Genomic DNA, 12652 nt, shown 5'->3' on the forward strand with positions numbered 1-12652 from the left:
GTACTGCCAATTTTAGGAGTTAATCGAATTTTTTTGTCACGGTAGAAAAATTCCAGTTGCAATTTCCACCGGCTTTTTATCCCTGTGGATCGCCTCGTAGCGAGGCAAAAATTTTCTACTGCGTTCCAGCCAGCACGTTCAGCTCTGCCATTCTATCGCGTCGTTTGTCGGAAACGAGCGCACTAAACTATGCAAATGTTCTCATCAAAAGAGGGCAATTTGAAATCGAAGGACCAATGGGGTTTTCTAGTTGGAGTTCCCTCTTTCCCTTTATCTGTTCTCCCCTTATTTTTATTACACGGATAACGATTCTTAAAAATTAATCGAGAACAACGTGTTATTAAGTAACCTTGTCAAGTGAAAATTAACTTTTCTCCGTGACACATACGCGATTTATTTTTTTATTATTAGTGCGAAAAATTCTTCATAAAAGTTATAAAAGTTTTTCTACTCTTGTTTGAAAAAAGAAAATCCGCTGTAAGAATTTGAAAAAATAAAAATGTTTATAGTGAATATATGAATATAATTATAAAATTATTTATAAATAAAGGGTATATTTATTATGCAATTTTTAGTACCTTTATTTATATTTTTGAACAGAAAATTCATCAGATTCATAAAGAAAATGTTAAAGGTAATTCGTGTTTGATGTTTTTTTTTAACCTGTGTCGCTATATATTGACCTTTTCCTGAGAAAAAAAAAAGATGAATTCACTGACCTCGCGTAAAATCGTCGCAGTAGGTCAAGGTCATGTACTGTCAACCAACCTTTCTTTTTTGTTAAAAACTCTTTTATTTACACGTCTCTTCCGTCCTCATTTTTCATATTCAATATTCCATTCCATTCCATTCAAAGATCATTCCAAGGTCACGGCAATTGTCATTGAATTCATCTTTAAACCTAATATTTCTATCCTATTCTACGATTTGACAATATTATCTCCATTTAGATCGAATATCCTCGTCGCAACGCACACTCTTTGTCTTTCGTGAGATACAATACGAATAAATGCATTAATTAAAAATTGAAAAAGGAAACAACAATAAAAGGACAATCGTACAAGCATACGATTCGAAGAGAAATTAGACTGTGAAAATTGAAAATTGTATAAAAAGTATGCAGACGTGTATATTATACTTTTACGAATCGCATTAACTTCTTTTTTTTAAACGCTCCATGCATCGAATACACGGAGTTGAAAGTTCTTCTCGAGGTGACGGAAAAGTTCGGCCAGAGGCGAGTTCGAATTCCAATAGACGACCACGTGGCGCGCAAATGTTCGTGAAACGCGGTTTGGATTTCCATGAGAAACGTTCGCAATTGGCAGGAAAGTTTCCGCGCCACGTGATGTCCGGAGAACCGTGAGAATGGCCAAGGGGGGAGGGAAGCGGAGGCCACTTGGTAAATACGTACAACCAACTTTTCGAGAGCCATTGTCTTTTGCCATGAGAGAACTTCTCGAAAGAAACCAGTTTCGAAGTTTCCAACTTTGCATGGAACATGGTCCAGACCTATTGGGTATTGAGTGAGTCTTCCTTTCGATCGTCTCCCTTTGTTCGTCGAAAAAAGAATGGAGAGAAAGAGAGAGACTGAGACTGAGACTGAGACTGATACTGAGGCTGAGACTGATACTGAGACCGAGACCGAGACCGAGACCGATATTGATACGAAGACCGATACTAAGACTGAGACTGAGATCGAGACTGAGACTGAGATTGAGACTGATACTGAGGCTGAGACTGAGACTGATACTAATACTGATAGTGAGACTGAGACTGAGAGAGAGAGAGAGATTTTTAGTGTAAATTTTCCAAATTTTTTACTTGGCAAATAATGAAATTTTGTCTTTTTGAAAAATTTTGAAAAACAGGGAGGAAATTTTGGAAATTCGCAAAAATTCGATAAAAGTGTTTCCAAATTTCGATGATTGAAAAATAATGAAAGAAACTCTGGAAATTTTCGTTTTCAAATTTATATAATTGAGAAATATAGCGAAGAAAGTTTGACAAATGAGCGTTTATTTATTATCGGAATAATGAATTTGGATATGGAAATGAAATTACACATTTATAAACAGATTCTCTGTGAAATTGAGATTTCAAGTCTTGATTCGAGAATGGAAGTGATTAATTATAGCGAAACTTTCTCACGGTTTCTGTTTGCACTGAGTGCATAGAAATGTGTACTTGATAGAAATGAATAGTATGATGATATATAAATATACCGATCGTTAATTATTATAAGAAAGGGCGAGACAAGATCATGTAATAAAATGTTATTGAAATGAGATCGTTGAAATCCTTATTCTCGAAAAAGAGATTTTTAGAATTACGTGTCTCTTTTCAAAAAGAAAAAAAAAAAAAAACACAAAGATGGATCGTTTATTATCCTGAAACGACCGGGTCTAAAAACCATGTGTTTCCAACTACATCAACGTACCTACTGCAAGCTATGGAATCTATGACTTTCTCGTTTCAATAGAATAATACTTCAATGACGTTGTAAAAGCTTGGAAAATGACCTTTGGGAAAATTTTTTATTCTATTCGCCGTTTATATAACCTCCGCGCAAGCATTCGGTCGGGCACATATGGAAAGGATAATAAGTGCGCCATAAAACCATTTCACATTTGATTTAGTTATTATTTTAGTTTGCCAACCTCGATTTCTTCGTTTCAATAATGTTTCAATATTTCCCATCTGTTGCCACAGTAGCAAATGGTTAATATAATATTTCAGATAACTATTAAAGTAATTATAATAAAAAGAATTAACTATAATTTATGAAAGAATATTGAGAAATATCATTCGAATCTGTTACAATTAGTTGTAAAAAATATTGTAAAATACTTTATCTATATTTTTTAGTAACACGTTTTTTAATTTTTAGTTAGCCTTCGATATTGGTGTTGATCTTTTTATGTCAATATCTAAATATTCCTTTTTTTTTTTTTTTTTCCGATATCAAATTCGTTATTTGGTATAATCGAATTTCCGAATTTGTTTCGATTCAAAATTTAGAATTTTTTTTTTTTTATTAAAAATCAAAAATTAAATAATATCTTGAACATCGATGAACGCGAAGAGTTTATTTCTATTCATAAATGCATATTTAATTTGAAATAACCTTATAGCATTTCTCGTTAAGAAGAAACAAGAAGTGCGCGTAGACGTGTTCATTATTTCACAGCGAGAAACTTAATCTTAATTGTAAAAGTTGTGGTCTACTTCCCCTCCCCTCTCCCCCCCTCCTCCCTCCCCCAAAAGCGGCCATTAGTTTCTTGGCACGTGAAAGAACTTTGTTCTCGTCGCTTTCCTCTCAAATAAATTAACGATGGCGCGTTTACCTGTGCCTATTCACTTGCATCCCTCTGAATATGTATTCCGCTCGATTCTATCGTCACGACGCAACAATGAACATCGAAAGAAAAGGATCCTTTTACCTGAGGTGTTCACCTGTATCCCCGAATAAGCATCGTCAGGTGCATTCAGTATAAGAGAGTCCGTGTTAAACGCGTTCGTTGCCCACTTTTATTCCTATCCCGTTTCTTACGTTCTTTATATTTTACGACTTTTTATTATCGAGTAAATACATTCTCGTTTTTATTTTCGACATTGGTGGCATTAACCTTTGCGTCAATATTTTCAAGCGTTTTCAAGTTTTTTTTTTATTTAAAAATATAGAAATATCAAATTTATTAATATTGTCAATGAATTGGATTTATACACTATTTTTCCATTCCAAATTTAGGATTTTTTTTTTTTATTAAGAAATTACAAAAGTTAAAAGGGAATATGAAATATTTAATTTAGAAATGAATGATAGTAATGGATTTCAATTGGAAATTAAAATTTTTAAAATCTTTAGTTTAATTTCTGAATAATAGGTGTAGATCCCATTTAAAATGATTAAAAAATGAAATCTAAAACATTTTAATGATATTCGAATATATAATGGTATTACAAAAGTTTTATCATTATGAGTTATATTATCATTATGATTTAATAACTTTGAACTTATCCTATGAAATATTATTAAATTGTAATAATAGATATTTAGAGAGGAAACTAGAAATTCAAATTTCATCAAAAGCTTATCTGGATTAATTGTAATCGAAAAAGAGGATTTGAAGAATAATTTTTAATGAAATTATATTTTATATATTGTAAAATAATAACATTTTGACCAGATAAAAGATTAATATGATTCAAATTAATCTCTAATAATCCAAAGAAATTGGCATGAAAGTGAAAGATATTATTCTCAATAATAATAGAAGAATTATTTTCACGAATATTATATTAAGCGAGTCAATATCTAATTATAAGAGAAATTATTAGGTGAATTTCTATTTCATTAAGAAAATAATTAAATTTTTTAATGTAATTTCTATTAAAATAAAATTAATAGGCTGATCGTATATAGATCGATGAACAAGATATATTGTATTTTTCGTACGATTTAATCGCCAATCGTGAGATATTAAAAAATTTCACGGAGAATTAGTTACAATAGCGAGACATATATAAAGTGTATGGAAAAAGAAGTATGGGAGATTTCTAATTACCTAGTATTCTAGTTGCATTTATATAGATTGTTTCACGATTAAAACGTGCGATGCATTCTTCGTCTTTTCTAACCTCTTCGTGAATATCAAGGTAAGAATAATTTACACACACGTTCTTCTTTCAAGCACTTGGAAAAATATTCAAACTTAAATTTTTAGTAACCAATAATCGATTTTTAACAATGTTAATTTTCATCAAATTCAATCTTTTTACGTTATCCTCGTTAAATCTAACGAAAATAAACATTTACGTTTCGTTATTTTTCCTCATTATACTCGAAAGCTCCTAAGATTTCTCTTTCACTTTCACGAAACTCTCATCCAATCAACCGTTAATTTACAATGAGCCCGTAATTTACCTTGATCCGTACACGCACCACGTTTCATCTCGCTTTCGCCTTCCAACTTCTCATTACTAAACATCACGACCGTAAACGGTTAAAACTGCGCCGTCTCGGTTCTGCCTATAAATAGGTTAAACCCTATTCAGGAGAGTTTGAAACGGCCACGACGTTTCCACGAAATTTTACATGGACGGAACTCTTTCTCAGTCTGAAAAGTTTTTCGTGAAAAGAAATTCTTCCTGGAAGGGATCGACGTGACACGAAACTTCGATCTGCCGCTTCGAAACCTTTGTTTCGTCGCCTAGGGGGCGTTCTTTAACGAACCGCTTCGACCAAATTAAGTGTAGCCAACTGTTTCGCGTGTTTCCATACATTTTCGAACGGATCTTCATATAGGGATGTGTGTTCGGAATTGCGTGTTTGCTTGATTCAAGTTTTGCTTTCAAATGAGATCAAGAACAGGTTGTAATGGAATCGATCGTGACTCACGATTAATAGTAACTATTGGGAAACGCGAGTATTGTTGGCTGTTGTGGAAATATGAATCTGATATCTATTTGAACGAAACTCGGTCGGTAACAAACTTGATAACAATGTAAGTAGATTTGTTCGTTTTCAAGACATTAATGAAGAAAATGGAGATATCTTTTCAAACTGTTTGAAATGGTTCTTATATATATATATATTTTACGCGTGTCTAGATGAATTAAGGGAATGAGTTTTGGAAACGATGTTTTGCTGCAGAAGTTGAAGTAGATAGCCTCGGAATTATGATGTAAATTTCCGCTAAAATACTATGGCTATGAATTCAGGCTAAACGCACCATGCTTTAAAATTTACGTCTAAATTCTGTAGAAGAGAGGTATGCATTATATGGATATAGTGGATGAAAAAATGACACATCTCCCTTTTTTTGTGATATCTTTATAAATTATAGTGATATTTATTTTATTTACATTTTATCTTATAAAAAATATTTATTTTAACATATTTTAACGTACAAAATTTTTAATTTTGAATTCTCAGATTTCTATAAAATAAAAGAAACGAAAATTTTATAATATAACAAGACATTCTTGTGATTTATTTTGTTTATTTAAATTATTTGAATCATATTCAATTTTAAATGGATGACAGATTGTGCAACGTTAAAAAAAAATAATTAACAAACGGAAGGAAAAAGAAGATTGGAAGAATAATTTTACGTCAAACTGAAAATTTTAACAATCATTTTGAAAGAGCGATCCTCCTCGTTTAATCGCCAAATATTTAGAGTAGGCAAAACGAGATGTTTCCATTCGTCGATTGCAGCGTGAAGAACAAATGATTTTCCTTTGATCGGGCAAAATCTTTCATTTTCAAGAGAGGAGAGAGCAGAGAGAGAGATATTGGAAACTTTGGCTGGGATCTTGCTAGAGCCATGGATTGAGATCGTTTCACTCTAACGATTGCGCTCGACATCTCAATGAAGCCTTTTATTTGTAAAACGAGCAGCCACCTCCTCCTTCTTGAAATAGAATTGCTGTTCATGGAGTACTACCCTCCGGCTACTGAAAATCTATTATTAGTGCTCCAGATGCAGGTAGACGTCGTTCAAACTATGAATCATCTTTCAAGACCACCACTTCATCTCTCGCATCGTTACACCATACTTTCCATTTTTTTCCAGTGAAACAATTGGAGAATTTATGAATCACGATTGTTGAAAAAAACTATGAAAATCCTCAATTCTTTCCTCCAAGGAATATTCTCTTTCCTCTTCAGTTTATAACTGAATTATAAAATTATAAAAATTAAGCAATTATTTGGATACTTTTTAACAAATTTTAATAGTTAAGAGATTTTGATTAATTTGAAAAAAAATATCAATAAATTGTATCACTATTCTATAAATAGAATATAATTAATTCTATAAAATTCTATGATTTATAACAATTCTAAATTTTTAATAATATTTAATGAACAGTCTCGTTTAAGGAATATTCTCTTTCCTCTTCGTTTATAACTGAATTATAAAATTATAAAAATTAAGCAATTATTTGGATAGGATTTAATTATTTTTAATCTTAACAAATTTTAATAGTTAAGAGATTTTGATTAATTTGAAAAAAAATATCAATAAATTGATTTATAACAATTCTAAATTTTTAATAATATTTAATAAACAATATGAACAATCTCGATTAAGGAATATTCTCTTTCCTCTTCGTTTATAATTGAATTATAAAATTATAAAAATTAAGCAATTATTTGGATGAATTTTTTAATCTTAACAAATTTTAATAGTTAAGAGATTTTGATTAATTTGAAAAAAAATATAAATAAATTGATTTATAATAATTCTAAATTTTTAATAATATTTAATGAACAACATGAACAATCTCGTTTAAGGAATATTCTCTTTCCTCTTCGTTTATAACTGAATTATAAAATTATAAAAATTAAGCAATTATTTGGATGAATTTTTTAATCTTAACAAATTTTAATAGTTAAGAGATTTTGATTAATTTGAAAAAAAATATCCATAAATTGATTTATAATAATTCTAAATTTTTAATAATATTTAATGAACAACATGAACAATCTCGTTTAAGGAATATTCTCTTTCCTCTTCGTTTATAACTGAATTATAAAATTATAAAAATTAAGCAATTATTTGGATACTTTTTAATATGAAAAAAAATATCAATAAATTGTATCACTATTCTATAAATAGAATATAATTAATTCTGTAAAATTCTATGATTTATAACAATTCTAAATTTTTAATAGTATTTAATGAACAACATAAACAATCTCGTTTAATATGCACAAAGTAAAATTAATGAAGTACATATATATATGATTAAATATTAGATAAAGGAGAATAATATGTAGATTGCAATGTAAATTGCAATTTAAAAATTAATTGGATCTAATCTTTAAAGAAAAGTCATTCATGATATTTATTTCTGCTGAGATATATATGTTAATAATACGTAAAGTTGCATTTACAGCAACTAAATGCACAAAGTGAATTTAATTGACTGCTAAGGAACGATATGTACTATGTGAATTAATGAATGAATGGCTCTTTGCCTGAATACATTAAAACTCATCCGTTTCTTATTGTTAGAAGAAATATTTCATAACGATGGATTTCCGTTTCACATATTATGCTCGCGAATATTCATCGGATAGAAAAAGTAAAATACTGTTGATATTGTTAAATTTTTTAAATCAAATGTTAGGAATAAATCGTCTTAAGAACAGTAATAATTTCTCGAGAAATTTTTTTAAATTAGATAAAATTTGAAATTGGATTGAATTTGTAATATTTATCAAAAAAATATTTATGAAATATATATTGAAAAGTGTTGAAATTCGTATAGTTTGTCGTGAAAACAAAGTAACATCAGATTGAAAGTTAGAACGCGATTGAGTTACCGATCGAGTCCCAATTCTATTATAACTCTTGAAAGACAATTTCGATGAAATTTCCAAGAGAAGAAGCATTGAATTCCGTTTAATAAGAAAACTTCTTCTTTTTGGAAAATTGAAAAAAATAAGAAAAAATTGAGAACTGTATCAAATCTAATAATGAAAAAAATAAGACATTCATTTTGAATTGTACGGATAATGAATCTAAAAAAAATTCTATAAAAGCTTTTACTTAGATAATCGTATATTGAATACGTGGTTGAAAATTTATTAAATGAAAATATTACATTAGAGATGTAAAAATCACAGATTTGCAGACTGAATAATGTCAGAAGTTGAGCATTGTTGCTTTCCCCCGGTTACGAGAACAGTTCGAAAATTAACGTTACTTTCAAAAAGTCGAGTCGCGTCACGGCCCACGCGCATGCGCACATTTTTAGATATAATGTACTTGCAATTGCAGAAGACGGAAGAAAAATTGTATCATTTCCTACTTTCGAATGTTCCAAAATCCAATAACTCAAACTTAACCTCATCCTTCCATTCCAGTGACTTTTTCTTGCCTTGTATCTCACGCATCCAACGTACAGGGTGGTCGAGAAGCAAGTAAACGTGACCCTCCACAACCCATCTTGTAGTGGTATCCGATCGTGATCGGCCGTCATAGGAGATGAGTCGAGAATGACAACAAAAGAACGTCAGCTGGCCTTCCGTTGCCGGAACGCTGCAATTAGACACCAGTGGTGGGGAGCGTCGACTGGGAGGATTGGTGGGGGTAGATCGGCCGTGAAGCGTGGCTCCTCTTCAGTCGGTCCGGAAACGCGGTGCGAAGAAGACGTTTCTCGTCGTTCGTTGCTTGTTCGTTACACGTGACGATGTTTCTTTGTATGCGTAAATCCTTATGCTCAACATCGCGTCCGGTAGTTATCGCGTGTAGTGTCAGTGCATAAAGAGTGCGCGAAAAGGTGCGTGGTTATGAGGGAGGCTAGTTTGGAGAACGGGATGGTCAGCTTTAAGAACAACAACGTAGACAGGTACGCTTGAGTGCATTTCTGAGGATTCCCAGGCGTGTTTAACGCATTCGAAGCTACTCCACGGATACAATAGTTGTATATACTATAGTAGTATATTTCGACGTATAATATAACGAAAGTATTCAATGTTCAATTTCGTTATGAAAGCGAGATCCCTCTATTTCCTGGATTATTCGATTCCGGAATACGCAATTATGTTGGAAATATATTGGAAATTTTCTCCTTCTCGGTTTTGTGTAGGTGTGATAACTATTCGATAAATAATAGCACGCGTGGGTGTTGAATTTTTCTATTTTTATTGTCTATGCTCCGTTTCTATGGATTTTGAGAAAAACAGGAAATATTTGCTTAATAATTGAAAATAATAATTACGTCTTAGTTCGGTTGGAAATAATGCATAGTTTTTCTTTTTTTGCATGTATTTTATTTGTTTTATTTTGATATTGTACAATTTGCTATTAAATTTATCGCTATTATATAATCGAAAGAAATATTAATCAGAGAATAAACTTTTTTATTTTTTTTCAAACAATAATATTTTTTAAAATTGATATATTCGTTTATAACATTCGAAAAATATCTGTAGATAAAATATTTAAATATGTTCTTTTTCAAAAACAAATAATTTTTCATTTAAGGATAATTTATTCCTAATTAATTTATTTTTTCAATTATCACATGTAGCAAACTCATTTCTGTAGTAATTGTTTTTCAATTGAAGTATTTACTTCAGTGGGTCACGCAAAAGAAAATAATTAACTTTCCATTGTTATAAACTGTTGTTAACACGTCACTAAAATCTGAATTCAAAGTAAACAATAATTAGTAAACTATTAACTAATAAACTCGAACAAACATTTAACGAAGCAATCACAAAAACTTTCTTCATTTTTTGTGCAAAGTGCATTTTAACAATTTTTTTTTAATTTTAAATCCATTATTGCGTATCAAATTTAAAGTTTTTATTTATAAAACTCAACTTTTCGATCATTTTATATATGTATTTCGAAAAGAAAGTTTTTCTACGTTATTCCAAAATTAGATTATATTTTCGAGTCTGATACGAGTTAACGTTTATTGCAAAAACAATGAGGTTAAGCTTTCAATAGCTACGTATCGATACTTCAGTCGAACATTTTTATCCGGACAACTTTCATGTGACTCTGATATTACGATATACTTCTCTCTCATTGTTTTCTCAAATTTATCTAAGTATTATGTGCAATCTATTTAATCTGTAGATTAGTTAATTTTTTTATCTTCTATTATACTAACATAAATCTAAGAAACTATTATCTAAGAAATTGTTATCACAATTATTTTTAAATTATTTTATAAAATTATATATATATTTAAATTATTATCACAATTTTATTATTTAATCTCAACCAATAAATTAGACTTTGAGACAATTAATTACGCAAAATCCTTGATCTTCGAAATATCGAAGAATCTTGTTATAAATAGAATTACAGCCATCGTAATATGTACGGAAAGTGAACGATGAAAGGAATGTAAAAATGAGAAATTATTTCCAAAAGTAGAAAATATTTGACTTCAACCGGAACGCTTTTCAAGTTTCGTCCGGCTATGCACAAATATTGGATTCTTTCCGGGAAGCTTTATCCAGGTAACAGGGTGTACATTCAGAAGAGAGAAACGTGGCGCGTTCCGCGATTGTTTGACTTGGAACATATTCGTTTCGTGTTCGCGCAAGTGTTCGAAAAATCTCGTTCCAGACCGTTAAAACTGCCGGCGAGTTCCGAGCATTGTCAAGTTTCCACCAGGCGAAATTGGTGGTGGCGCTTCCGCTGCGATAGGTCGCATTCCATCCATGGTTCGAGGCATATATTCTGATTGGATCTCGAGGATTATGGCGGACCTAGCGAAATTGCGATGCTCGATACGATCATCGACAGATTACTTGAACGATATCGATGTTCCGGCTATCGATTAATCTCTCCAAATACACCATCCAGAGGTCCTCCCAGAAACATTATTATTATTATTATTATAATAAGAAAGAATATTACTTTACCGACAGTATCCTTCTCAATATATCTTTTCTTCTAGAAATATTAACGTTTCGTGCAAAACGAAAATGATTGTATTATACTATTCGAGAGTGCGTTCAAAGTGAAACTTTTGGCTTCGAAGTGATAAGGAAAATTAATTTCTGATATTCTTTCCTTCTTTTGTTTTTATATTTGGATTACAATATACGAAGTCTAATACACCATCCAGAGGTCCTCCCAGAAACATTATTATTATTATAATAAGAAAGAATATTACTTTACCGACAATATCCTTCTCAACAGGATTATTATCTTTTCTTCTTCTAGACGCTTCTAGAAATATTAACGTTTCGTGCAAAACGAAAATGATTGTATTATACTATTCGAGAGTGCGTTTAAAGTGAAACTTTTGGCCTCGAAGTGAACTTTTTAGTGATAAGGAAAATTAATTTCTGATATTCTTTCCTTCTTTTGTTTTTATATTTGGATTACAATATACGAAGTCTAATACACCATCCAGAGGTTCTTCCAGAAACATTATTATTATTATTATTATAAGAAAGAATATTACTTTACCGACAGTATCCTTCTCAACAGGATAATTATCTTTTCTTCTTCTAGACGCTTCTAGAAATATTAACGTTTCGTGCAAAACGAAAATGATTGTATTATACTATTCGAGAGTGCGTTTAAAGTGAAACTTTTGGCTTCGAAGTGAACTTTTTAGTGATAAGGAAAATTAATTTCTGATATTCTTTCCTTCTTTTGTTTTTATATTTGGATTACAATATACGAAGTCTAATACACCATCCAGAGGTCCTCCCAGAAACATTATTATTATTATTATAATAAGAAAGAATATTACTTTACCGACAGTATCCTTCTCGACAGGATAATTATCTTTTCTTCTTCTAGACGCTTCTAGAAATATTAACGTTTCGTGCAAAATGAAAATGATTATATATTATTCGAGAGTGCATTTAAAGTGAAACTTTTGGCTTCGAAGTGAACTTTTTAGTGATAAGGAAAATCAATTTCTGATATTCTTTCCTTCTTTTGTTTTTATATTTGGATTACAATATACGAAGTCTAATACACCATCCAGAGGTCCTCCCAGAAACATTATTATTATTATTCTAATAAGAAAGAATATTACTTTACCGACAGTATCCTTTTCAACAGGATAATTATCTTTTCTTCTTCTAGATGCTTCTAGAAATATTAACGTTTGGATTACAATATACGAAGTCTAATACAGAATAGGTTTTTGA

General features: G+C 30.7%; 1 protein-coding gene across 12 annotated transcripts in view; it reads left to right on the forward strand.

The window, feature by feature from the left end:
• LOC408874 overlaps positions 1-12652 on the forward strand; it is a 229536-nt gene that overhangs the window by 53580 nt on the left and 163304 nt on the right. Inside the window, exon 1 of one of the 12 annotated variants that reach the window (XM_006570511.3) lies at positions 9131-9366. The exons of the other annotated variants lie outside the window; for them this stretch is intronic. Within the exon in view, the coding sequence (XP_006570574.2) occupies positions 9308-9366 (59 nt within the window). The 5' untranslated portion in view covers positions 9131-9307. Of the gene's footprint in view, positions 1-9130; positions 9367-12652 lie in introns of those variants that run through there. 12 annotated transcript variants of the gene reach the window in all.

Source organism: Apis mellifera, linkage group LG6 (assembly GCF_003254395.2).
Source record: "Apis mellifera strain DH4 linkage group LG6, Amel_HAv3.1, whole genome shotgun sequence".
Classification (NCBI taxonomy): Eukaryota; Metazoa; Arthropoda; class Insecta; order Hymenoptera; family Apidae; genus Apis; species Apis mellifera.